The following is a 27,797-nucleotide window of genomic DNA, read 5'->3' as shown; positions in this document are numbered from 1 at the left end:
AGGGAGGGGGAGAGTTACCTGGACTCTGTGTATCAGGAGGTAGTCACACCAATTAGATTAATTAATTCAGATGTAGTCCGTGGCCAGGGTCAGGATGGTGTGACTAGAAGTGAGGCAGGTACGGGGATCCAGGAGGTAGTGTTGGAGGAGCCGCAGCCCTTGCACTTGTCCAACAGGTTCGAGGCACTTACTCCCTGTGGGGATGGGAACAGGGACTGCGGGGAGGATGAGCAACCTGGCCACAGCACCGTGGAGCGGGGGGCCATTCAAGTGGGGGGAGTTAAAAGAAATGTTGTAGTGGTAGGGGATAGTATCGTTAGGGGGATAGATAGAGTTCTCTGCAGCCGAGAGCGAGAGTCCCGAAGGCTGTGTTGCCTGGGTTAAGGACATCTCCTCTGGACTGGAGAGAAACTTGGAGTGGGAGGGGGAGGATCCAGTTGTCGTGGTCCATGTTGGTACCAACGACATAGATAGGACAAGGAAGGAGGTTCTGCTGAGGGAGTTTGAGCAGCTAGGGGCCAAATTAAAAAGCAGAACCACAAGGGTAATAATCTCTGGATTATTACCTGAGCCACGAGCGAATTTGGCTAGGACAAATAAAATTAGAGAGTTAAATGCGTGGCTCAAAGACTGGTGTGGGAGAAATGGGTTTTGCTCCCTGGGACACTGGCACCAGTACTGGGGCAGGAGGGAGCTGTTCCGTTGGGATGGGCTTCACTTGACCAGTGCTGGGACTAGAGTCCTGGCGGATCATATAACTAGGGCTGTAGAGAGGGCTTTAAACTAACTAGTCGGGGGGAGGTTCCTAGAGAGCAAATAATACAAATGACAACAGAGAAGGTCATAGACTTAGGTAGCAGTGGGGGAATTAAAAACCAAAGCATGTCAGGAAGGGGCAGAAGGTATGGAGTAAAAGGGTAAAGTAATAAAAAGGGCAAAAGCAGGAACTAAGTGTCACAAAACATCTTTGAAAGTTCTCTATCTGAATGCACGTAGCATTCATAACAAAATAGATGAGTTAATGGCACAAATAACTACATATGGGTATGATCTTGTGGCCATTACAGAAACATGGCTGCAGGGTGACAATGCCTGGGAATTAAACATACCAGGTTATTTAACGATCAGGAAGGACAGGCAGGAAGGAAGGGGAGGTGGGGTGGCTATGTTAATAAAGGAAGGAATCACTGTAATACAGAGAAATGATATTGGGTCAAAAGATCAGGATAATGAAACAGTTTGGGTGGAGGTAAGGAATAATAAGGGGAAAAAAACACTAGTGGGCGTAGTCTATAGGCCTCCGAACTGTGGCAACTCTGTTGGACGGAGTATCAATCAGGAAATAGTTGAGGCTTGTAATAAGGGAACATCTATAATTATGGGGGATTTTAACTATCATATTAATTGGACAAATCAAATTGGGCAGGGCTGCCTTGAGGATGAGTTCATTGAGTGTATTAGGGATGGGTTTCTTGAGCAGTATGTAACTGAACCGACCAGGGGGCAAGCAACCTTAGATCTGGTCTTGTGTAACGAGACAGGATTAATTAAAAATGTCCTAGTAAAGGATCCCCTTGGAATGAGTGACCATAACATGGTTGAATTCCATATTCAATTAGAGGGTGAGAAGGTTGGATCTCAAACAAGCGTGCTAAGCTTGAATAAAGGAGACTATGAAGGTATGAGAGCGGAATTGAGTAGAGTGGATTGGGAAAACAGATTAAAGGGTAAGACGATACATGATCGGTGGTGTACATTTAAGGAGTTATTTTACAACTTCCAAAAAATATATATTCCACTGAGAAGAAAAGGGTGTAAAAGAAAAGACAGCCATCCGTGGCTAAGTAAAGAAATTAAGGATAGTATTCGACTAAAAACAAGGGCATATAAGGTAGCCAAATCTAGTGGGAGGATAGAGGATTGGGAAAACTTTAAAAGACAGCAAAAAATAACAAAAAGATTGATTAAGAAAGGGAAGATAGGTTATGAAAGTAAGAGTTTTTATAGTTATATAAAAAGAAAAAGGGTGGCTAAAGTAAATGTTGGTCCCTTAGAGGATGAGACCGGGAAATTAATGGTGGGAAATATGGAGATGGCAAAAACACTGAATGAATATTTTATATCAGTCTTTACAGCAGAAGACACTAAGAATATCCCAACACTGGACAAACAGGGGGCTAAAGGGGGGGAGGAGCTAAACACGATCAAAATCACTAAGGAAGTGGTACTCGGTAAAATAATGGGACTCAAGGCGGATAAATCACCTGGACCTGATGGCTTACATCCTAGGGTCTTGAGGGAAGTGGCGGTAGGGATTGTGGATGCATTGGTAATAATTTTCCAAAACTCCCTGGACTCGGCAATGGTCCCGGCAGACTGGAAAACTGCTAATGTAACACCCTTATTTAAAAAGGGCAGTAGACAGAAGGCTGGAAACTATAGAGCGGTTAGCCTATCATCTGTGGTAGGTAAAATTTTGGAGTCCATTATTAAGGAGACAGTAACAGGACATTTGGATAATCATAATTTAATAGGACAAAGTCAGCATGGTTTTATGAAGGGGAAGTCATGTTTGACAAATTTGCTGGAGTTCTTTGAGGAAGTAACATATAGGGTGGATAAAGGGGAACCAGTGGACGTAGTGTACTTAGACTTCCAAAAGGCATTTGACAAGGTGCCACACAAAAGATTATTGCTTAAGATAAAAAATCACGGGATTGGGGGTAATATTCTGGCATGGATAGAGGATTGGCTATCTAACAGAAGGCAGGGAGTTGGGATAAATGGTTCATTCTCAGACTGGCAATCAGTAACTAGTGGTGTTCCGCAGGGGTCAGTGCTGGGTCCCCAACTCTTTACAATCTATATTAACGATTTGGAGGAGGGGACCGAGTGTAACATATCAAAGTTTGCAGATGATACTAAGATGGGGGGGAAAGTAGTGAGTGAGGAGGACATAAAAAACCTTCAAGGGGACATAGACAGGCTAAGTAAGTGGGCAGAGGTTTGGCAGATGGAATACAATACTGGAAAGTGTGAGGTTATGCTCTTTGGCAGGAAAAATCGTAGAGCAAGTTATTATCTTAATGGCAAGAAACTGGAAAGTACTGAAGTACAAAGGGATCTGGGGGTCCTGGTGCACGAAACTCAAAAGGTTAGTATGCAGGTGCAGCAAGTGATTAAGAAGGCTAATGGAATGTTGGCTTTCATTGCTAGGGGGATAGAATATAAAAATAGGGAGGTATTGCTTCAGTTGTACAAGGTATTGGTGAGACCGCACCTGGAATACTGCGTACAGTTTTGGTGTCCATACTTAAGAAAGGACATACTTGCTCTCGAGTCAGTACAAAGAAGGTTCACTCGGTTAATCCCGGGGATGAGGGGATGGACATATGAGGAGAGGTTGAGTAGATTGGGACTCTACTCATTGGAGTTCAGAAGAATGAGAGGCGATCTTATTGAAACATATAAGATTGTGAAGGGGTTGGATCGGGTGGATGCAGGGAAGATGTTCCCGATGATGGGTGAAACTAGAACTAGGGGGCATAGTCTTAGAATAAGGGGCTGCTCTTTCAAAACTGAGATGAGGAGGAACTACTTCACTCAGAGGGTGGTAGGTCCATGGAATATGCTGCCCCAAAAAGCTGTAGAAGCTACATCATTACATAAATTTAAAACAGAAATAGACAGTTTCCTAGGAGTAAAGGGAATTAAAGGTTACGGGGAGCGGGCAGGAATTTGGACATGAGTCTAGGTTCGGATCGGTCATGGCCCTGTGGGTAGCGGAGCGGGCCCAGGGGCCGTGTAGCCTGATCCTGCTCCTATTTCGTGTGTCTAATTCTATTAGATTCAGGAGATGGTTCTGTGATAGTGGATTGGCAGTTAGGATCAGATCAGCCATGATCTTATTGAATGGCGGAGCAGGCTCGAGGGGCCGATTGGCCTACTCCTGCTCCTATTTCTTATGTTCTTATGTTCTTATGAAAGTACTCCCAAAGCAATGCTCCTGCTATTCTTTAGCCCCAATTTTAATTGCCCGCTCTACAGTGGGGCACAAGAGCCAAGGTTTAGGGACCCCCATGTAAATCAGGGTGCTATGACGCAATTAAGACCCCAACGCCATTTTAACTCTAAATCACAGAAGTCCTACCCAGTGCTCAACCCGCCAGTAAAACCTGGGAAATTGGTCTTTCAGTTATTGAAGCAGTATTTAAATGGGTATTCGCCTACAACTAATTGGATCACTGGAACTTTGTGCTATTTAGATTGCTAGGAGAGTTTTCAGCTTCAAGATCACTTCTTTCTAATTTTTTCTGCCTTATTACCCTCAGTAAGATGTATCTGCTTAGTGGTATTGCTGCTAGTTTTATTTGGATGGAGGAACAGTGGATGAAGAGGTGAAACAGCAGCTGCCTCAGCAACTAGCAGCAGCAGCAGCTGGGCCTATTAGAAGACAGCAGGTGAGGGGGGCGGCTGCTCGTAGGAGGCCATACCCAGCACACAGGGTGTACAGGCCAAGAGTCATTTTCTTGGATCTTTCTGAAAAATAGTGCATCAGGAGGCTGTGCTTCTCAGCAATTCCAGTGACCTTCTCATTCACCTGCCCTCAAAACTGACACAGAACCCCTCTGCATTAAAAGTCCTTATTACATCCTTCACCGTTCTCTTAATTCTGCATTAAAGCATATTTAAGCTGTTGAGACAACTTATATGTCAATGACATGCTGACAATGCAGACTCAAAAGTTGCTACAAAAGCACACTGTAGACCAAAGTGCCAAAAGTGATAAAGGTGATTAATTTACTGGTAAACATAATAATTACTTCCATTAATTTCTCATACATCAACTCATAGTTTTCTAACTCTACTACTTCTATGAGATGCTCCCCTAGTGGTCTCAGCAAAGCTGGCAGAAGGCTGCTGTTCCTCATGTTGGGACCCATGAGATGCTTGTGGCCAGTGACTTCTGGGTGCTCGAGCTTATGTGAGGAAGGTAGTTTTCTTTTCAAGGTGGGCCTCTGAAGTCTTCAGTTCTGTCCTGCTCAGCAGAGCTGGGAGAGGACCTCACTCTCCAGCAAGCTCTCTTCTGGCCTGTCCCTGCCACCAGTACTTACCACTGCATGTTTCACCACATGCAGATCTCTGCCTCACTATTTAGCCTATGCAGAGTGCCAATGTCTGTACTAGTGCTTGGGAGGGATGAAGCGTGTGCATCCTCAGCAGGACTGCCCTCATCCGAGATAGCTTCTTCAGGAGCCTCTTGTCCCTTTCCTCTTCAGCAAAAGTTAGGAGAAGCTGAATATTATCAGGTGATAGTCTTGAAAATACAACTGGAAGTTGCGAAGCTTGCTAAATATTTGCTGAGATGAATGAAGGGCTACCAGTAATATGCAGCTGCTAGCCTCGCCTTCCCCAATGCTCAGGGCTCCGCCTACGTAAATAATCTTCAGGGGTTGAGGGCTATAATGTTGGATATTCATCCACCAGTCTTTGTCCTCATCCTGGCATTAGGTGTTGTCTTGTCCTACAGAAAGAGAATGTGAGTTACTGAGTGGATATTGAAAAGATAAGTGGTGATGTGTAGGGTTTGTGCATGTGTTGGGGGGTGGAGAAGAAGGAGGATGCAATGAGAATGTGGAGGGGAAAGTGTGTGGAATGTGAAGTGACAAAGGACTGCTGAGAAGAGTTGGTGGTTGTGTAAGTGCTAGGATGTGAGAAGTGAATGATGTTACTGTGTGGTGTGAAGAGATGTAAGAAAGATAAGTATGTTTGGAATGAGAAAGAGAGGTGCTGCAGTGAGGTCTTGTGATTGTATGCTAAAGGATGGAGAGGAGGGAATTGTTAAGAGTGGTGTGGGAGGGGTTGAAAAGAGTGTTGTCAACAATGTTCCCTCTAATTTTTTTTTCCCTGCATGGGCCCTTTACATTCGCTGTGCGGCCATGCATGCGCGGTATCTCTTCCAGCGGTTGCAGCTGGTGAACGGCCTGCTGGGACCTCGAATATTGGTTGTCAGATGTTATGAGAGAGGTGTACTCACCCTCGCTGCTCTTATGAAGTCAATGAAAGTCTTTCGACACTGAAGCCAGGTCATGGCACTAACCTGGTCAGCCACCTCTGTTCAGGCCAGTACATGTGTGCACCTGCAAATGCTTCTGCGGGTGCTAAGGAAGAGTACCTCCCACCTTGCCCTGACCTCCTCCTCAAGGACCTCCAGGGAGGCATCAGAAAAACTGGGGGCCGCCCTCTGACTTATCTCTGCCATAATTATTTCTAACACTGCTGAAACTAAATTCAAAACAACCTCTCTTTAAGAGGTGCATTCCTACCTTAAATAGGCCTCGGGAGGCCTTCCTGAAATTGTGCACATCAAGTGGCGGACTGCCCGATTTTAGACGTGATCGGGTGGGGCCATCAATGAAATTGAAGCGCGGCCTGGGAGCTTCCCGCTTGCCCTGCTCCCCACCCACACTGCTCGTGCCCGGAGTTAATTATTGGCCAAACTTAGTTGCCCTGATGGCATTTTGAGTCAACCATATATTATGGACTGAAGTCACATGTAGGCCAGACCAGGTAGCGGTGGTTAGTGAACCAGTTCAGTTTTTTCAAGTGCTAGCCTACAAATTACCAGATTTATTGAATTCAATTTTACAGCTTGACATGGTGGGATTTGAACTCATGACCTCTGGGTTGCTCGTCCAGTACACTACTATACCAAGGTTACCAGCCACGGTCCTGGTGAGGGAATGTCACATGGCCTCAAAGCTTTTGATTTAGGGAAGTAGAAAAAGAATCTGCCCAGGTCACACGCCTTATCCCTATCCAGCAACCATAGCTATAAAATGTAGGCATGCAGATATTAGGTAAGAATAGGATCAGGTTTGACTGTAAATTGCCTACTAACATTGTCTTTAAGTTTTGCATTCAGGATAGCTGGTTTAAAGAGATACTGAAGGACAGCTGGCACCTTTGAAACTATATCCCAGTATAAGTCAGGGGGTGTGCGCAGGGGTGTTAAGTGGAGCGTGTGTGCATCTGGGGAAAGGAGGGGGGGAGACCGAGCTCATCTGCACAGGGTGGGGGGAGATTGTGAGAGTGTGCACGCACAGGGGAGGCAAGCGTATGCGTACATACAGGGGAGGGGTGAGTGACACTGAGTCTAGGGGTGAGTGACAACTCAAGGTTTGGCAAATGAGGTATCACCAGCTGGCATAGACACAATGGGCTGAATGGCCTCCTTCAGTGCTGTAAATTTCTATGATTCTATCTGATAGGAATAAGAACAACAATAGTATAATGCTTCCACTTATAATGTGCCTTATCACCAAAACGTCTCATGTTGCATCAAAACAATAAATTAATGTTAATTCAATATATGTAGATATACAGTCATAAATTTTTATGCCTTTTTTTAAAAGGAGAAAGATATCACAATTAACATTTAGACTGTTGAGAAATGAATGTGTTCCTGTGCCAACCAGGAATAACCTATCTTATTTATGTTTTTATACGATTACTAGCTGAAACAAAAAGATACTGTTTCTAGATTTTTGTTTTCCTGCCTTACATGGCCTTGCCTTTCCCTATCTCTGTAACCTCCTCCAGCCCTACAACCCTCTATGATCTCTGCGTTCCTCCAACTCTGGCCTTTTGTGCATCCCCCACTTCCTTCGCCCCACCATTGGTGGCCGTGCCTTCAGCCGTCTAGGCCCTAAACTCTGGAATTCCCTCCCTAAACCTCTCCACCTCTCTCTCCTCCTTTAAGATGCTCCTTAAAACCTATCTCTTTGACCAAGACCAAACTAATGTCTCTTTCTTTGGCTCGGTGTCAATTTTTGTCTGGTTGAAGCATCTTGGGATGTTTTGCTACATTTAAGGCTCAATATAAATGCAATATTTTGCTGTATGGCTCCAGCAATTCCCTGATACCTCATCCAAGTGGCCATTCTTTGCATATGAGTTCAGACAGCAAGTGTTGTCAGGCTATTCCCTTATGGGGCTTGAGGGCATCAGAGCCTAAACTGTACATGTCCTCTCCTGATGTCCATTTCTTAACAGGGTGGGGACTAACCAGCAAGTAGCAGTGGGAACCTTGGCTGATTAGCTGTAAATAAAGGTATTAATCTTGGGTCAATGACCTTGTGTGTCAGTCACAAACAATGATACATAATGGTGACATCTTCATTCTGCCTATGTGGCAAGAACAGTTCATCAATCTCCGCTCAATCTCAAGATACACTGTTGTTTATATATGTTTGTGGAACCCGTTTGGATAGTTTTATTTCATTTTCAGAAAGATATAAAAGTGTTTTTAAACCAGCAGTAGTAAATGGCCAGTGGTGACAATCAAATTATAAGAACATAAGAAATAGGAGCAGGTGTAGGCCAATCGGCCCCTCGAGCCTGCTCCGCCATTCAATAAGATCATGGCTGATCTGATCCTAACCGCCAATCTACTATCACAGAACCATCTCCTGAATCTAACAGAATTAGACACACGAAATAGGAGCAGGATCAGGCTACACGGCCCCTGGGCCCGCTCCGCTACCCACAGGGCCATATCCGATCCGAACCTAGACTCGTGTCCAAATTCCTGCCCGCTCCCCGTAACCCTTAATTCCCTTTACTTCTAGGAAACTGTCTATTTCTGTTTTAAATTTATGTAATGATGTAGCTTCTACAGCTTTTTGGGGCAGCATATTCCATGGACCTACCACCCTCTGAGTGAAGTAGTTCCTCCTCATCTCAGTTTTGAAAGAGCAGCCCCTTATTCTAAGACTATGCCCCCTAGTTCTAGTTTCACCCATCATCGGGAACATCCTCCCCGCATCCACCCGATCCAACCCCTTCACAATCTTATATGTTTCAATAAGATCGCCTCTCATTCTTCTGAACTCCAATGAGTAGAGTCCCAATCTACTCAACCTCTCCTCATATGTCCATCCCCTCATCCCCAGGATTAACCGAGTGAACCTTCTTTGTACTGACTCGAGAGCAAGTATGTCTTTTCTTAAGTATGGACACCAAAACTGTATGCAGTATTCCAGGTGCGGTCTCACCAATACCTTGTACAACTGAAGCAATACCTCCCTATTTTTATATTCTATCTCCCTAGCAATGAAAGCCAACATTCCATTAGCCTTCTTAATCACTTGCTGCACCTGCATACTAATCTTTTGAGTTTCGTGCACCAGGACCCCCAGATCCCTTTGTACTTCAGTAATTTCCAGTTTCTTGCCATTAAGATAATAACTTGCTCTACGATTTTTCCTGCCAAAGTGCATAACCTCACACTTTCCAGTATTGTATTCCATCTGCCAAATCTCTGCCCACTTACTTAGCTTGTCTATGTCCCCTTGCAGGTTTTTTATGTCCTCCTTACTCACTACTTTCCCTCCCATCTTAGGATCATCTGCAAACTTTGATATGTTACACTCGGTCCCCTCCTCCAAATCGTTAATATAGATTGTAAAGAGTTGGGGACCCAGCACTGACCCCTGCGGAACACCACTAGTTACCGATTGCCAGTCTGAGAATGAACCATTTATCCCAACTCTCTGCCTTCTGTTAGATAGCCAATCCTCTATCCATGCCAGAATATTACCCCCAATCCCGTGATTTTTTATCTTAAGCAATAATCTTTTGTGTGGCACCTTGTCAAATGCCTTTTGGAAGTCTAAATACACTACGTCCACTGGTTCCCCTTTATCCACCCTGTATGTTACTTCCCCAAAGAACTCCAGCAAATTTGTCAAACATGACTTCCCCTTCATAAAACCATGCTGACTTTGTCCTATTAAATTATGATTATCCAAATGTCCTGTTACTGTCTCCTTAATAATGGACTCCAAAATGTTACTTACCACAGATGTTAGGCTAACCGGTCTATAGTTTCCAGCCTTCTGTCTACTGCCCTTTTTAAATAAGGGTGTTACATTAGCAGTTTTCCAGTCTGCCGGGACCTTTGCTGATTCCAGGGCGTTTTGGAAAATTATTACCAATGCATCCACAATCCCTACCGCCACTTCCCTCAAGACCCTAGGATGTAAGCCATCAGGTCCAGGTGATTTATCTGCCTTGAGTCCCATTATTTTACCGAGTACCACTTCCTTAGCGATTTTGATCGTGTTTAGCTCCTCCCCCCCTATAGCCCCCTGTTTGTCCAGTGTTGGGATATTCTTAGTGTCCTCTACTGTAAAGACTGATACAAAATATTCATTCAGTGTTTTTACCATCTCCATATTTCCCACCATTAATTTCCCGGTCTCATCCTCTAAGGGACCAACATTTACTTTAGCCACCCTTTTTCTTTTTATATATCTATAAAAACTCTTACTATCTGTTTTTATATTTTTTGCTAATTTACTTTCATAACCTATCTTCCCTTTCTTAATCAATCTTTTTGTTATTTTTTGCTGTCTTTTAAAATTTTCCCAATCCTCTATCCTCCCACTAGATTTGGCTGCCTTATATGCCCTTGTTTTTAGTCGAATACTATCCTTAATTTCTTTACTTAGCCATGGATGGCTGTCTTTTCTTTTACACCCTTTTCTTCTCAGTGGAATATATATTTTTTGGAAGTCGTAAAATAACTCCTTAAATGTACACCACTGATCATGTATCGTCTTACCCTTTCATCTATTTTCCCAATCCACTCTACTCAATTCCGCTCTCATACCTTCATAGCCTCCTTTATTCAAGCTTAGCACGCTTGTTTGAGATCCAAACTTCTCACCCTCTAATTGAAGATGGAATTATATAACTTGGGACTTCAGCGATAGTGAACTGCATGCCTTTAATTGTAGTTCTTGTGATTATATTTCAACATTGCTCATATCATATTATATATATATATAGGCAGACACCATTATTTCAAAATAATAATTTTTCAACTTTAATATTGTTATTGATATTCTGCATTATTTACTTATATATCAGTAATAAATGTTAAAAATAGAGGACTTATGTATATAAACATACAGAATTAATTCATATTGTATATTTATTGTTAAAATGAATTTATAAAGCAAGCCTACTACAACATATAAGGCACATTTGTATTTACATTAAAAAAACAAGTGTGTATTAGTATAAATATTTCGTGTTGTGTATGAGCTTATACAAATCCTGTTATAAGAATTTGCAAAATTGTTTTAAAGATACAAAAGTAAATGGTAACAATGTTTTAATTAAAAAAAAACAAGACTGCTAACTCTGGACATAGTGCTGGGCGGGAGAGGTCAAGTCGGGTTGTGCGAGTCGGGAACATGCGCAGTGCGTTTATTTCGGCACTTGGTGCAGGTTATAAGAGGGGGAGAGAAGGAGCAGTGGCGTCGACAGTTTGTGTTCAATTTAAAATCAAATTAACGGCTTCGTGACCATTAAATATAATGAGCGGAGCTGTGCCTTTAACTTTATCGGAGGTGAGAGGTTTAAATGAAAGAAAAAAAGTTCTCACCGAGTGATTGAATTATTCCACCACCTCTGTATTTTAGTATTTATTTGATGTTAAAGTTTGATGTTTGTGTCTGTCCCGCAGGGGGAGAGTTTACCTCAGCACTCAGGCTCCTCCTCAAGCGGTGAGTAGGGATTTTCTCTCCGAGTCCCGCCGGGTGACGGATGGCGCTTTACCCTCTGCCGTTTGGTGCCGGCCAGTTATTTTGGGGGAGGCCGCCCCAGGCTGTTGCCACCTTCCCCCTCACCCACCGGGGTCCCTTCGGAAAACCGTCAACCGTCTCTGGGTTTAGTGTCAATCACCGCCCGCGTGCGCACGCACACTCGCCACCCTCCCGCGGATGCGTTCAGTTACCTCTGCTTCACCCCCACCCTGCCCCTCCCCCACTCTGCACTCCTACCACCCACCCCACCCTACCCAGTGCTTACCCAACTCCCCCCACCTCCCCCACTCTGCACTTCTACCACCCACCCTGCCCCTCTCCCACTCTGCACTTCTACCACCCACCCCACCCTACCCAGTGCTTACCCAACTCCCCCCACCTCCCCCACTCTGCACTTCTACCACCCACCCCACCCTACCCTGCGCTTACCCAACTCCCCCCACCTCCCCCACTCTGCACTTCTACCACCCACCCTACCCTGCACTTACCCAACTCCCCCCACCTCCCCCACTCTGCACTTCTACCACCCACCCCACCCTGTGCTCCCCCCCACCCATCCCACCGTGCGCCTCTACCACCCAGGGCCTACCTCACGCCTCCATCTACCCCACCCTGCGCCCTCCCCCGCTCCCTGCGCTTCCCCCGCTCTGTGCCTCCCCCGCTCTGTGCCTCCCCCACCTCTCCCACCCTGCATCTCCCCAACTTTCCCCACCTACTCCACTCTGTACCTCCTCCCCCACCCCACCCCACCCCGTGTCTCCACCCACCCCACCCCACCCCGTGTCTCCACCCACCCCACCCCACCCCGTGTCTCCACCCACCCCACCCCACCCCGTGTCTCCACCCACCCCACCCCACCCCGTGTCTCCACCCACCCCACCCCACCCCGTGTCTCCACCCACCCCACCCCACCCCGTGTCTCCACCCACCCCACCCCACCCCGTGTCTCCACCCACCCCACCCCGTGTCTCCACCCACCGTTCCGTCCCATCCTCTGTCTCCACCCCATCCTCTGTCTCCACCCCATCCCCTGTCTCCACCCCACCCCGTGTCCCCACCCACCCCACCCCGTGTCTCCACCCACCGTTCCGTCCCACCCTGTGTCTCCACCCACCCCGCGTCCCCACCCACCATCCCATCCCCACCCCATCCTCTGTCTCCACCCCACCCCCTGTCTCCACCCCACCCCGTGTCCCCACCCACCCCACCCCGTGTCCCCACCCACCCCACCCCGTGTCCCCACCCACCCCACCCCGTGTCCCCACCCCACCCCGGATCTCCACCCACCGTTCCGTCCCACCCTGTGTCTCCACCCACCCCGCGTCCCCTCCACCCACCCCGCGTCCCCACCAACCATCCCCTGTCTCCACCCCATCCCCTGTCTCCACCCCATCCCCTGTCTCCACCCCATCCCCTGTCTCCACCCCATCCCCTGTCTCCACCCCACCCCGTGTCCCCACCCCACCCCACCCCGTGTCCCCACCCCACCCACCGTCCCATCCCCACCCCATCCTGTGTCTCCTGCACTCTGCCCCTCCCTCCCAACCCTGCCGTTATATTTTGCTAAACACGTATTGAAAAAATGTTTGTAATATAGTTTCACAAAAATTTCACGTCTAATGTATGTACTGGAACCTGCAGTTTTTTTCAATACACCTGCAGTTTTTATTGCTTTATTTTATTTTTTTATTAAATATTTCATATACAAAGCAGGCATATTTAAGACTCGTAATCAAAAAAACTAATAGAATATTTAATAGCATGCAATAAATTTTGGAATGTTGGGGAACCCTGTTGTGGTTGCGCAAAATAAATCGCACTTTGTAAAATACAGTAAAATGTAAAATACAGCAAAATATAAAAATCTGATATGGACCAAAAGAAATATAAGGATTTGTCCAATACTTGAATATAGCCATTTTTGAATTAATAAGTTGTATTTTTATAGAAGTAAAAATGTCGTCTTGAGAAAATCCCATTTTTATATATAAAAAAAAATCTGCAACAACGGGGACTACACTTTGAAAGTACTTCATTGGCTGTAAAGCGCTTTGGGCCACCCTAAGGTATTGAAAGATGCTACATAATGCAAGTCTTTCTTTAATGAGCCCAGCTTGTAGCCATATTGACCATAAATCTAATGGATGAACAGCTATCTGGGACAGTCCTAGAAAATATCTGCAGGGAGCAGCATCTTTGGCTTACTTGGCTCCCAAGATCTTTATAAAGTCAATGCTAACAGCATATCTGAATGAGTGACTGTAGCCATGCCAGGAATGACTGGTGAGGGCACACTAAAGAAAAAGCTGGGCAAGCTAATAGTCTTCAGTTTAATTTGGAAAACACAAAATCGCAACAGAATTCTCCTTAAAACATCAGTTGTCCAACAGTAAGATTCTAGACCATGCCTGATAGAACACACAACACCCAACACCCTGTGGTAATTGAGAACCTCACCAGTTTACCTTATTGTCTGCAGCCTCTACTTCAGCATCTGGGGCTGATCTCATCAGGAGCAATAACAAATCAGATTTTTGCAATCCCTATTACTGTACCTATTGCCAGCATAGTAGTCTTAAACATTTCTATCCACTCGTGTGGATGGATACTGTACCTGTAGAAGTCTTTCAATAATAGAAGGATGGGATCCAGTCTTTTTTCGAATTGAGATCATAACAGCCAGAATGTTCCTTGAAACTTGCTACAAGTTCTTCTCTAGCAAGATGGAGAACAAATGGGTACTCGGGCCTAAAAACAATCTGACATTTCTCGCTTTCCTGTGGCATTGCGCATGGGTAATCAAGGTCTAGTTCAAGTCAAACCAGGTTAGAGGGTCAAGATGGGGGCGGGGCAGGGTGGGGAGAGGAGTGAGTCGGGGTGTGGGAAAACTATCTCACTGGTGGGTGGAACTATCTAATGGGGCTTGGGAAAACTACTGATGGAGTGGGTATGAATAGTTCCTTGGTGGGATGAATTACCTTCATGATGAAGGGGGTGGGGGGTAGGAAAGGTCCCTCAATGGGAGCAGTTGAAAATATACTTCAGTGGGAGGGTCTCTGATTTTTCCACAAATGAGGGTCCCTGCTTTTTCTAACTTTGAAGAGGCCCTGAATTTTTTTAAAGAAACAGGTACCTACCTGCCTGTACTGGCAAGATTTTATCCAGATTTGTTCCTGAAAAAAATTATTGCGGTGCTTCTAACATTAGCAAAGCTCAACACTGAAACCCTATTATCGTGCAGCCTATTATCGTGCAGCCTATCGATTTATTGGGTATTGCAGGTAAATAGGGATACTTTTATAGTATGGTTAGGATCAAGTTGAAATAGTTGACTGAATGCATTTTGAAATGGAATATTGTGACCACCTACCATTTCATGTTGGTTCTTCTTTGTTTTGTCAACATTACACTGCTCAAGATTATTAACCAGCAGTGGAGTGTTGGAAACACCTAAAAATGAGCAACCCCCACTGCTATCATTACGAAGCCCTGAAATGCCAAGAGATGATCGTAGAGAAGAGTCCCCTCAGTCAACTAGTCCTGGGACTCAGTGAAGTAACTACAGGTAGACTATCCTTTATCCGAACTTCCGAAAACCTCTAAAAACCGAAAGTTTTTTCGTTCAGCGTAAGTCGTGCACACGACGTGACCAGAGTGGCGCACGACTTACGCTGAGCAGGGCAGAGGGTCACAGAGTTCCCTCCTGGGTAGGAGATTGCAGGCCGAGCCGGGCAGTGTGAAGGAGGTACTGGGAGAGTGAACCCAACAATACAGCGGCCCGTCCGATATTCTTTCCTCCTCCCGCCCCCACCCGACCCGACCCGAACCGTGGCCCGTCCGATATTCTTTTCTCCCCACCCCCCCCCCCCCCCGACCTAAACCGCGGCCCGTCCGATATTCTTTTCTCCCCCACCCGACCCGACCTGATTTGCGGGCCAGCTTAGGAGTCAGCCGATATCTGGCTTTCCAGAGAAGCAGGAAGGGGAATGAGACACGGAACAGTCGCAAGAGGTAGCCTGAACTTTTAAAATTTATATTAAATACAAATTTCCCAGTCTTATAATAATACCTTCTGAAATCCGAAAACCGAAACTCAGTTGGTCCCAAGGCTTTCGGATAAGGGATAGTGTACCTGTACTAACACTACTAATAATAATCAGCTCCAGGACAGTGACATCCTAGCACAGAGAATTATACCCAACACAATGGTTATTAAACAAAAGGAAAAATATCTGACCTATTGGACAGAAACAACAAAAACCCAAAACAAACTCGATTGCTATTTGGCCCTAAACAGACAATACACCATGGCTGAATACCTGACCATGGTAAAAGATAGCAAATTGAGAAAAACCTTGACTATGTACAGACTTAGTGAGCATAGCCTGGCCATCGAAAAAGGCAGACACAGGCAGACCTGGCTGCCAAGAGAGGACAGGATATGCTCTCACTGCAGTCAGGGAGTGGTGGAGACAGAGATGCACTTCCTCACAACTTGTGGAAACTATCAGGACATAAGGGGGAATTTCTACCCAAAATTCATAAAAATATGCCCTGAATTCAAAAATTTGAATGACGACCAAAAACTCCCATATCTATTAGGGGAACAGAGAAATTGCGTAACTTTAGCGGCAAACTATGTTACAGCTTGCCATAAGCAGAGGGACAACCATTAAATCTAAGAAAAGATTATATGCATATTATATGTGTGTATTTTATACATACAGGGATATATCTGTTTATACACTGTATGGCTAGATCTGCGTTTACGTGTTCAATCATACATGTTTTTTGGTGCTTTGGCAACATAAGATGTACCTTGTCATGCCAATAAAGCAATTTGAATTGAATTGAAGTAAGAAGTCATTGGCCCTTCCAGTAATGCTTTAGAGATTGAGTACTGTTGCAAAAAGAAGTAATTCTAAGGCTGCCACATAACACAAGTACAGAACAATAGCAGGCGCCTCAGTTTCTGGATAACAATGATTACTAACTTTGTGAATGGCCTCCCTCAAGAAACAATTATCCACTGAATGGACCTTTTTATCACAAGAGATCAAGTTCCTTGATGACTTGCATACACTGGCTGGGAGCAATCCTATATGAATGGTCTTCTCTCCCAGAATCCAGTTTTTCCATATTGGTCCTACAACCCTTGTATCTGGACTTTTTTTTCCCCCGAGATTTAAACAGATTTTGTGTTTTGGTACTATGGACTATCCAGTCTCTGGTTTTGTTGCAGAAGGTTATTGCAGGTGATTCTATTAATGTGCAAGAAAGCTGTAGAAAGTAGAAGAACAAAAAGTGCCTAATTTTATTCCACTTGCTCAGATACAAGAGCTCAGAACACTTCCATCTACCATGCAACTTACAGCAATCCTGTATCTCTCAAATCAGGCTTTATTTTATTCCAAATATTTAAATTGTCTGCCTTTACTGAGTTCTGTACATTAACTCTAATTTGCCAGCATAATTCCTCACTATATTTAACTCATGGTTTCTTTAATTTTGTGATCGCTCCTTGCTTTTGTTTTCTGGTTTTAACAGAGACCTTCTCCAAATCACCAATTTAAACTTAAGTATTAACAATGTAACTTACTTGGTCTTGTAAGTTCCTTAGACACCCAAACACATTTGATAAACAGTTTTAACTATTTAGATAGCTAGCTTCAATTGGCTTTAGCACACTGGAGCTAGTGAGGAGGGTGGGAGGGAGTGGAAGTATGTCAGCCAGTAGTTAGTTACCCCTGATGGAAAGTGTGCATAAATAAATGTCTGCTGAGGACAGGATCATGCTCGGTTGAGATGGTCAAGTTGTATCATCTAGATTCATGTGAAGAATGGCCGCTTGGATGATGTACTGGAGGATGGTTGGCACCTGTGGAATTGTATCTCTGTATGAACCGCCTCCTTCAGGAAAGAAGGGAAGAAAAGCAGCAAAAACAAGAGAGAAGAACAACATTGAATTTTTCCTGCTGCGCTTCAGTTGTTTGTTGTATAATTTGCATATTAGCAATAATATCTATTTCTGTATACCTCATATTAAATGAGTGCATCACCTGTGGTGTTCATGAGAAAATTGCAAAGGAAAGTACATAAATAAATCTTGTGCTCTAACTCATCTTCTTTATGTGTCTATATCGGGCTCTTGCTAAATCGATGGTTAATCTACATTAACTTGATAAATAGAGTTCATATTTTCTTAGAAAACAATTTTTATTAAGAAGCCTGTATCATCATAATTCACAACATTTAGCCATAAAAATCTAACTTCTAAGACATAGACTGAGTGACGACAGTCATAATGGCTGAAAACTTTTTTACCTTATGGAATTGGCTTGGTTTTGTAGAATGTGATTGGTTATTTTTTTTGTGCCATTGTGATCTCTAAAGGGAATTGACAGCAATAATATTTAACACTGATTTTCTTTTTTCCAGGGGAGATGTGGGCGGGCAGTCTTAAGATAGAATCGTACATGGATTCTCGATAGATTGGGCTCGATGGGCTGACTGGCCTTTCTCGCCCTTGATTTTTGTTGTGTCTGTAATATCTGTTTTCTGCTTTCTGAATGATTCATACTTTATGCTGGTTGTGTGGGCGTGTGTGTAGAAAGAGTGTTTTTAAAGAGAGTAAGGCCAAGCTGATTAAAGGCTGTGCCATCAATGAAGGAGTGGAGAAAGGGGGAAATGCACAGGCTAAAGAATGAAAGGTGCAGGCTGGAATGAAGGGCTGGAGGAAGCAGATACAAGGTAAAGTGAAGCCATGGGGGAATTGTAAATGCGGATGAGGATTTTCAACTTCACGTATTGGGAGAACGGAGCCAATGTACATTTGAGAGAATACGTGATGCGGGACTGGTGTAGGACAGGATGTGGGCCATCGAGTTTTAAATTAATTTATTTAGGGTTCAGGGATGGCATTGGAGGCATGCAGATATACGAACATTAAATTCTTGTACTCAAATGGCTCATTGGTAAGTAGATCACCTTGAACAATACCTCTCGGACACTACTTTATCACATAACTGCTGTTTGCCAATTGAGACATTGCACTTGCAATACCACTTTCAAGGTCAGCAATAAATATAATGGACAGCAAAACTCAAGTTGATTTTGGATATTGTTTGCCCAATTATAATTAACATTGATTGATACCTTTTTTTGTTTCCTATGAACAGTTAGATCTAACCTACAACTTCGTCTTCAATTGCAGGAGCTTTAATTTTAACCAAAAGTTTGGAGGGACTGTCAAAATGTTTCCTGAACTCTAGATATTGTATGTTCATGAGCTCTGTTATATTCTTGAAAAATTCCAAAGTAGTTATGTTGTACAAACTGCCTTTTAGAAACATCTGGGTTAGATTTAGAGCCATAGAAAGATACAGCACAGAAGGAGGTTATTCAGCCCATCATAGCTGTACAATTCTGTCTTTCATAGTTTCTGCTTAAAATGCTTACCAGCTCTACCCTTAAAAGGTACAGCAGCCTCTGCCTCAACTACTCCCTGTGGTAAAGAATTCCATCCACTAACCACTTTCTGCATTAAGAAACTCCTCCTAACCCCTTCTCATTCTCTTGGTGACAGTTTTATATTGCAGACTAATCAGGCAATCAATCCTCAGCAATGTCCTTGGAGTACTGTGACCTTGTCCATCTTTGGTATCTGATTACTCACTGCCATATAGGATTGACTTTGTTCCAGTGTTCCATTGCCAGACTAACTTCCATCTTGGAGCTAACTTTACCCCAAAGAAACCCTTCTTATTGCCATATGCCATCCCAAGGAGGATAATCAGTAGCTGATCATTTAGAAAACTGGGGAGAGTGGTTTTGAGCCCTTGCAAGGCAGACCGCAGATACCAGCACAACAGTGAGCAACATCCCATAAAACGTGAATGCACTGCCATCATCCTGACCGCAGCAAGGATGCATACTATATTGCATCAAATGGTGGTACTAACCTTTCTCCAGTGAAGACCACCACAAAACCATCCTTCACTGCCTCATAGCTCTGAACCATATGGGGTCCATCTGTTCATTTTTTTCCATTATCCTTTCCAAGCCTGACCTTTCCCAATAGTTTTCTTTTTAAACTTTGTCTGAGTTTTCTTCCCAAAATTACCTTTTTTTAAATTTTCCTTTACTCCAGCCTCCCTTACTCAATCCTCTCTTTTCCTAAAAAAAAAAAAAAAAGTTTTCATAATTAACTGGTGTTAACTGAGTTTGATGGTCAATTGCAGTATTTTGAAAGTACAACATTCTGGTTGGCTGAGAGTTGCATGTTGAAACTCAGTTGGTGATCCCTGATGAGAAGTTCTTAATATGTGGCAGCATGATATCAGTCGCCACCTTTAGTGTGTCCCTGGCAGCAGAAATTTCTTTGTTATTGCTGGATTTTTTTGAAAAATGCAAATGATAGTGAGGAGTAATGAAAACCAGGAAGCACTTGAAATTAAATTGATTGAGCAGTAATAAAATCCCCATATCCTTCACTTGGAAATTAAGACTCAGGCCTGTTTGAGGGACTTGGCCTCTTAGAAGTAGAACATTTCAATTTTACCTTAGGGTGCTGAATTACATACTTTTCAAAATTTCCCTTCTCATGAAAGTGATGATTCATCCTGAATAATCATTTTACAGTAGTTGATACCTTGCTTAAGAGCTCATTTTTGAGGTAAGATGGTAACTATTTGATGGCTGTTTTACCCTGGCGGCATCATAGTTGAGGTCAATCTTTTCACCAGATGACGTGAACAGTTTCCAAAAGATTTTTGTGAAGTTTGCATTCAAGGTAAGGAATGTTAGTTCAAGGAAATAGAATGCTTTAATTTTTGGTACCTAGTTTCAGTATCCACTGTTTTAAGGTCCCTGCTCCTATGGTTCAGTGAACAACCTTTCCAGTGGCATGGTGAGTGCATCCTCTAGTATGTAGTGAGTCATACAGACCTGAAAAGGGACTAGCTTGATAGTTGTGTTATCAGCCAAGATTCCAGACTTTCCATCAGCATCCATGGGTATCACAGAAACCCCACAGTGCAGACAGAGGCCATTTCGGCCCATCGAGCCTGCACCGACACATATCCCACCCAATCCCCGTAACCCCTACACCAACACATATCCCACCCTATCCCCGTAACCCCACGTATTTAATCCCCCTAACACTAAGGGTCAATTTATCATAGCCAATCAACCTAACTCGCACATCTTTGGACTGTGGGAGGAAACCGGAGCACCCGGCGGAAACCCACGCAAACACGGGGAGAATGTGCAAACTCCACACACAGTCGTCCGAGGCCGGATTCGAACCCGGGTCCCTGGCGCTGTGAGGCAACAGTGCTAACCACTATGCCACCGTGCTCATCAGCAGGATAGCCTGACCAGTGGACGGGACACATGGGTATACATGGTGGACATGGCCCTGGCAGTCCTCAACACTGACTCAAGTCTCATAGCTTCAGCTAAAACAAGGCCAAGGAAATCTACTGATTACCATCTACTGCACCCCACCTCAACTGAAAAAAAAATCAGTGGTGCTTCATATTGAACACCACTTGGAGGAAGCACTGAGGGAAGGAAGGCTACAGAATTTACTCTAGATGAGGGACTTCAGTGCTTACCACTTAGTGACTTGGCAGTACCATCACTGGCCATGTCCTGATAGATATAGCTGTCAGACTGGACCTGCATCAGATGGTGAGGAAACCAACATTATGGAGTAACTTACCTGACCTTGTCCAAACCAAACTACCTGACGCAGATTGTTCTGTTCACGATAACATTTGTAGGAGTAAGCACGGCACAATCCTTGTAAAGACAGAAGTCTCGCCTTCAGTGATGGGGAGCTGCTGAATTTTGACCCAGTGTCAATGAAGGAATGGTGATTTTTGTTGAAGTTGGGATGGTGCGTGACTTAGAGGGGAGCTTGGAGGTGATGGTGCTCCTGTGCACCTACTGCCCTTGTCCTGATTTGGGAGGTGCTGCTGAAGGCTTGGCGAGTTGCTGCAGCGCATCCTGTAGATAGGTCACACACCAGCCACGGTATGCCTGTGGTGAAGAGAGTGGATGTTTCAGCTTGTAGGTGATGTGCCGCTCAAGTGGACTGCTTTGTATTCCAACACTCTCCTGACTTGTGCCTTGTAGGTGGTGAAAGACTTTTGGGAATCAGGATGTGAGCCACATGTCAGAATACCCAGTTTCTGGCTTGCTCTAGTAGCCACAGCATTTATGTGGCTGGTCTAATTGAGTTTATAGTCAATAATGAAACCGAGGATGTTGATGGTTGGGAACTTGGTGATGGTATTGCCATTGACTGTCATGGGGAAGTGGTTAGGCTCTCTTGTTGGAGATGGTCATTGCTTGGCACTTGTGTGGCATGAATGTTAGTTGTCACTTAGCAACCTAAGCCTGGATGTTGTCCAGTTCTTGCTGCATGCAGGCTACTTCAGTATTTGAGGAATTGCAAATGGAGCATAACACTGCAATCAACAGCAAACAGACCTACTTCTGACCTTATGGATGGAAGGTCCATGATGAGCAGCTGAAGATAGTTGGGCTTGGGTCGCTGCCCTGAGGAACTCCTGCAGTGATGTCTTGACTGAGATGATTGGCCTCCAATAGCCAAAACCATCTGCTTTTGTGGAGTTCATCCACTGGAGAGAGTTTCCCATTGATCAATGTTACTAAGACTCCTTGGTGCTGCACTCGGTCGAATGCTGCCTTGACAGACTCTTTCCTCTCACTTGGGGCCCCAATTTTAACCTTCCCTGCCTGGCAGAAACCAGGCCTGAGGCAGTTAAAATGAGGACAATCACTTGCCCCTTCTGATCCCGCTGCTTTCTCATCATGTCTCGATGTTAACCTGCTTTTTTGAGCAGGCGAGCGGGACTTCCACAGGAAGGAAGTAGGGTCCTTCTTTAAAATGCAGATAGGGTCCCGATGACTGTAATATTAGTCAGAAGGCCTGAGCGAGGAACCAGTGACTATTTCCCTGTCAAGCTAGACCTGCGAGGAGGTGGATCGTGGCCAGAAGTGGCCCAGGTAGGTAAGCAATTAAATTTAATTTTAGGTTTCCTTGTGGGCCAGGAGGGGCAGGAATTCCTTGGGCCTCAAATGCCAAGGGTTTTCCCTCCCCCACCCTCTGCTCTCATTCGCTTCCACTTACAGGGCCCCTGACTGTGGCCTCCAGCCGCCAAATTCCTGCTCTCGCTCACCTGCTGGCCAGGTATTGAATCTGGCAGGGTTTGGGCGGATCAGCAAGGAAAGATATTGTAATGAACGTGGCCGTTAAGATCGTACATGAATTCGTCGCCCACTTCAGGGCTCGCGTGCACTGTATCCACCCCCCTCTTGAAAATCGGGTTCTTGTGTCCATGTTTGGATCAAGGCTGTAAATGACGGCTGGTGCCAAGTGATCTTGACAGAATCCAAACTCAGCATTAGAGAGTTAATGCCACTGGTAGCACTGTTGACAACTCCTTCCATCACTTTGCTGATTGGGAGTAGGGTAATAGTGTTATTTGGTCAGGTTAGATTTGTCATGCTTTTTGTGGGCATATCATACCTGAGCAATTTTCCTCATAATTGGGTATTGTAGCTGTATTGAAACAGCTTAGCTACAAGTTTGGCTAGTTTTGGACCACAGGCCCTCAGAACTAAAGCCTGGTGTTGTCGGGGGCTTTAGCCTTTGCTGTGCCCAGTGCACTCAGCTGTTTCTTGATGTCAAGCGGTATTAATGAAATTTGCTGAAGACTGGCATCTGTGATGGTGGGAACCTCGGGAGAAGGCCGAGAAAGATCAACCACTTGCCACTTCTGGCTGAAGATGGTCATTTTTTATTAATTCACAGGATGTGGGTGTCACTGGCAAGGCCAGCATTTATAGGACATCCCTAATTGCCCATGAGAAGGTGGTAGTGAGTTGCCTTCTTGAACTGCTGCAGTCTGTGTGGTGAAGGTACTGCCATAGTGCTGTTAGGGAGTTCCTGGATTTTGACCCAGTGACGATGAAGGAACGGTGATATATTTTCAAGTCAAGATGGTGTGTGACTTGGAGGGGAACTTGGTGGTGGTGCTCCCATGCGCTGCCCTTGTCCTTCTAGGTGGCAGAGGGTGTGGTTTCAGGAGGTACTGTTGAAGAAGCCTTGGCGAGTTGCTGCAGTGCATCTTGTAGGTGGTGGTGATGGAGGGAGTGAATGTTCACGGTGGTAGATGGGGTACCAATCAAGCAGGTTGCTTTGTCCTGGATGGTGTCTGGCTTCTTGAGTCTTGTTGGAGCTGCACTCATCCAGACAAGTGGAAAGTATGCCATCATTCTCCTGACTTGTGTCTTGCAGGCAGTGGAAATGCTTTGGGGAGTCAGGAGGTGAGTCACTTGCTGCAGAATACTCAGCATCTGACCTGCTCTTGTAGCCGCAGTGTTTATGTGGCTGGTTCCAGTTAAGTGTCTGGTCGATGAACCCCCTCCCCTTGCCCAGGAAGTTGATGGTGGGGACCATGATAGTAATGCTGTTAAATGTCAAGGGGAAGTGGTTAGAACATAAGAATAGAGGAATTAGGAGCAGGTGTAGGCCCTTTGATCCTGCTCCACCATTCAATAAGATCATGGCTAATATTCGACCTCAACTCCACTTCTCCACCCCCCCCCCCCCAAGCCCCCAATCCCCATATCCCTTATTCCCCTAGAGTCCAAAAATCTATTATTTTTCTATTCGTTTATGGGATGTGGGTGTCGCTGGCAAGGGCAGCATTTATTGCCCATCCCTAATTGCCCTTGAGAAGGTGGTGGTGAGCCGCTGCCTTGAACCGCTGCAGTCTTTGTGGTGAAGGTATGCCCACAGTGCTGTTAGGTAGGGAGTTCCAGGATTTTGACCCAGCGATGATGAAGGATTGGCAATATACTTCTAAGTCACGATGGTGTATGACTTGAAGGGGAACTTGGAGGTGGTGGTGTTCCGATGCGCCTACTGCCCTTGACCTTCCAGGTGGAAGAGTTCGTGGGTTAGGAGGTGCTGCCGAAGAACCCATGACGAGTTGCTGCAGTGCATCTTGTAGATGGTACACACTACAGCCATGGTACACCGGTGGTGGAGGGTGTGAATGTTGAAGCTGGTGGATGGGGTGCCAATCAAGCAGGCTGCTTTGTCCTGGATGGTGTCTAGCTTCTTGAGTCTTGCTGGAACTGCACTCATCCAGGCAAGTGGAGATTATTCCATCACACACCTTACTTGTGCCTTGTAGATGGTGGAAAGGCTTTGGGGAGTCAGGAGGTGAGACACTTGCCGCAGAATACCTAGCCTCTGACCTGCTCTTGTTGCTACAGTATTTATGTGGCTGGTCCAGTTAAGTTTCTGGTCAATGGTGACCCCCCAGGATGTTGATGGTGGGGGATTCGGTGATGGTAATGCCATTGAATGTCAAGGGGCGGTGGTTAGACTCTCACTTGTTGGAGATGGTCATTGCCTGGCACTTAAGTGGCAGGCAACATTCACGCCACACATCAGCCCAAGCCTGAACATCATCCAGATCTTGTTGCATGCGGGCATGGACTTCTTCATTTTCTGAGGAGTTGTGAATGGCACTAAACACTGCAGTTATCAGCGAACATCCCCATTTCTGACCTTATGTTGGAGGGAAGGTCATTGATGAAGTTGCTGAAGATGGTTGGGCCTAGGACACTGCCCTGAGGAACTCCTGCGTCGATGTCATGTGATTGAGATGAATGACCTTCAACCACCACAACCATCTTCCTTTGTGCTAGGTATTACTCCAGCCAGTGGAGAGTTCTCTTCCTCTTTCTCTCTCCATCCCCCCCACCCCCTGCCGATTCCCATTGACTTCAGTTTTACTAGGGCTCCTTGATGCCACACTCTGTCAAATGCTGCCTTGATGTCAAGGGCAGTCACTCTCCCCTCTCCTCTGGAATTCAGCTCCTTTATCCATGTTTGGGCAAAGGCTGTAATGAGGTTGAGAGCCAAGTGTTCTTGGCGGAACCCAAACTGGGCATCGGTGAGCAGGTTATTGGTGAGTAAGTGCCGCTTGATAGCGCTGTCGATGATCGCTTCCATCACTTTGCTGATGATTGAGAGTAGACTGATGGGGCGGTACTTTGGCTGGATTGGATTTGTCCTGTTTTTTGTGGACAGGTCATACCTGGGCAGTTTTCCACATTGTCGGATAGATGCCAGTGTTGTAGCTGTACTGGGACAGCTTGGCTAGAGGTGCGGCTAGTTCTGGAGCACAAGTCTTCAGCACGATAGCTAGGATGTTGTCGGAGCCCATAGCCTTTGCTGTATCCAGTGTGCTCAGCCATTTCTTGATATCACGTGGAGTGAATCGAGTTGGCTGAAGACTGGCTTCTGTGATGGTGGGGACCTCAGGAGGAGGCCGATAGGATTGTCCACTCGGTGCTTCTGGCTGAAGATTTATTTTATCTATTTATCTCAGCCTTGAATATACTCAATGACTCAGCATCCACAGCCCTTTGAGGTAGACAAATCCAAAGATTCACAACCCTCCGAGTGAAGAAATTCCTCCTCCTTTCAGTCAGAAATGGCCGACCCCTTAACCTGAGACTATGCCCCCTAGTTCTAGACTCTCCAGCCAGGGGAAACAACACCTCAGCATCTATCCTGTTAATTCCCCTCAGAATCTTGTATGTTTCAATGAGATCACCGCTCATTCTTCTCAACTCAGAGTACAGGCCCAATCTACTCAATCTCTCCTCACAGGACATCACATCAATCAATCTGGTGAACTTTTGTTGCTCCGCCTCTAAGGCATGCCTGTCCTTTCTCAGATAAGGAGACCAAACTGCGCAGTAAATCCAGGTGTGGACTCGCCAAAGCCCTGTACAATTGTAGTTGAGACTTCATTACTCTTGTGCTTTAACCCCCTTGCAATAAAGGCCAATGTGCCATTTGCCTTCCTAATTGCTTGCTGTACCTGTATGCTAACTGTTTCCTGTACGAGAACAACTAAATCTCTCAACAACATTTTAAAAAATATTCTGTTTTTCTATTCTTCCTTCCAAAGTGAATAACCTCTCATTTCCCCACATTATACTCCCTTCTGCCAACTTCTTGCCCACTCACTTAACCTGTCTATATCCCTTTGCAGGCTCTTTGTGTCCTCTTGCAGCTTACTTTTCCACCTAGCTTTGTGTCATCAAACTTGGATACATTGCACTCTGTCCCTTCTTATAGATTTTAATAGCTGCGGCCCAAACACTGATCCTTGCGACACCCCACTAGTTACAGCCTGCTAACTGGAAAATGAACCGTTTATCCCTACTGTTTTCTGTCCATTAACCAATCCTCCCTCTATATGTTAATACATTACCCCCAACTCCATAAGCCCTTATCTTGTGCAGCAGCCTTCTATGTGGCACCTTATCGAATGCCTTGTGGAAATCCAAATATACTACATCCGCTGGTTTGTTTAGACTTCATCTTCTTGGAGATGGTCATTGCCTGGCATTTGTGTGGCATGAATGTTACTTGCCACTTATCACCCCAAGCCCGGATGTCGTCCAGGTCTTGCTGCATGCTGGCACAGACTGCTTCATTATGTGAGGAGTTGCGAATGGAACTGAACACTGCAATCAGCATCACCGGATTGGATCACCCACTTCTGACCTTAATGATGGAGGGAAGGTCATTGATGAAGCAGCTGAAGATGATTGGGTTAGGACACTGCCCTGAACTCTTGCAGCGATGTCTGGGGTTGAGATGCCTCCCCAATGACCAAAACCATCATCTTTTGTGCTAGGTATGACTCCAGCCAGTGGAGAGTTTTCCCCCTGATTCCCAATGACTTCAATTTTACTCGGGCTCCTTCATGCAACACTTGGTCAAATGCTGCCTTGATGTCAAGGGCGGTCTCGCTCACCTCGCGTCTAGTATTCAGCTCTTTTGTCCATGTTTGAATGAAGGCTGTAATGAGGTCTGGAGCCGCGTGGTCCTGGTGGAACCCAAAGTGAACATCGGTGAACCGCTGCAGTCTGTGTGGTGAAGGTACTCCCACAGTGCTGTTAGGTAGGGTGTTCCAGGATTTTGACCCAGCGACTATGAAGGATCGGCAATATACTTCTAAGTCAGGATGGTGTGAGACTTGGAGGGGAACTTGGAGGTGGTGGTGTTCCCATGCGCCTGCTGCCCTTGTCCTTCTAGGTGGAAGAGGTCGCGGG

General features: G+C 45.3%; 1 protein-coding gene and 1 long non-coding RNA gene across 4 annotated transcripts in view; one reads left to right on the top strand and one right to left on the bottom strand.

Annotated features, from left to right (window-relative positions):
* Positions 1-4,774: 4,774 nt before the first annotated feature.
* Positions 4,775-11,774, bottom strand: LOC147114650 (uncharacterized). The gene is made up of 2 exons (XR_015078971.1): positions 11,550-11,774; positions 4,775-5,524 (listed from the first exon to the last, which is right to left on the bottom strand). It is a non-coding gene; the product is annotated as an uncharacterized LOC147114650 (long non-coding RNA).
* The window catches only part of LOC147114649 (DNA topoisomerase 1-like), a 183,914-nt gene continuing 167,401 nt past the window's right edge, over positions 11,285-27,797 (top strand). For 2 of the 3 annotated variants that reach the window (XM_085992495.1, XM_085992494.1), the window contains exons 1-2: positions 11,287-11,420; positions 11,537-11,576. In XM_085992495.1, the coding sequence (XP_085848621.1) occupies positions 11,388-11,420; positions 11,537-11,576 (73 nt within the window). In that variant the 5' untranslated portion in view covers positions 11,287-11,387. Of the gene's footprint in view, positions 11,421-11,536; positions 11,577-27,797 lie in introns of all 3 variants that reach the window. The other variant, XM_085992493.1, reaches the window with a different exon arrangement.

Source organism: Somniosus microcephalus, chromosome 7 (genome assembly GCF_052327205.1).
Source record: "Somniosus microcephalus isolate GS21.2 chromosome 7, FLI_Smic_1.0, whole genome shotgun sequence".
Taxonomy (NCBI): Eukaryota; Metazoa; Chordata; class Chondrichthyes; order Squaliformes; family Somniosidae; genus Somniosus; species Somniosus microcephalus.
Note: the sequence above shows the minus strand (reverse complement) of the source record. Positions and strands in the feature narration are given on the sequence as shown.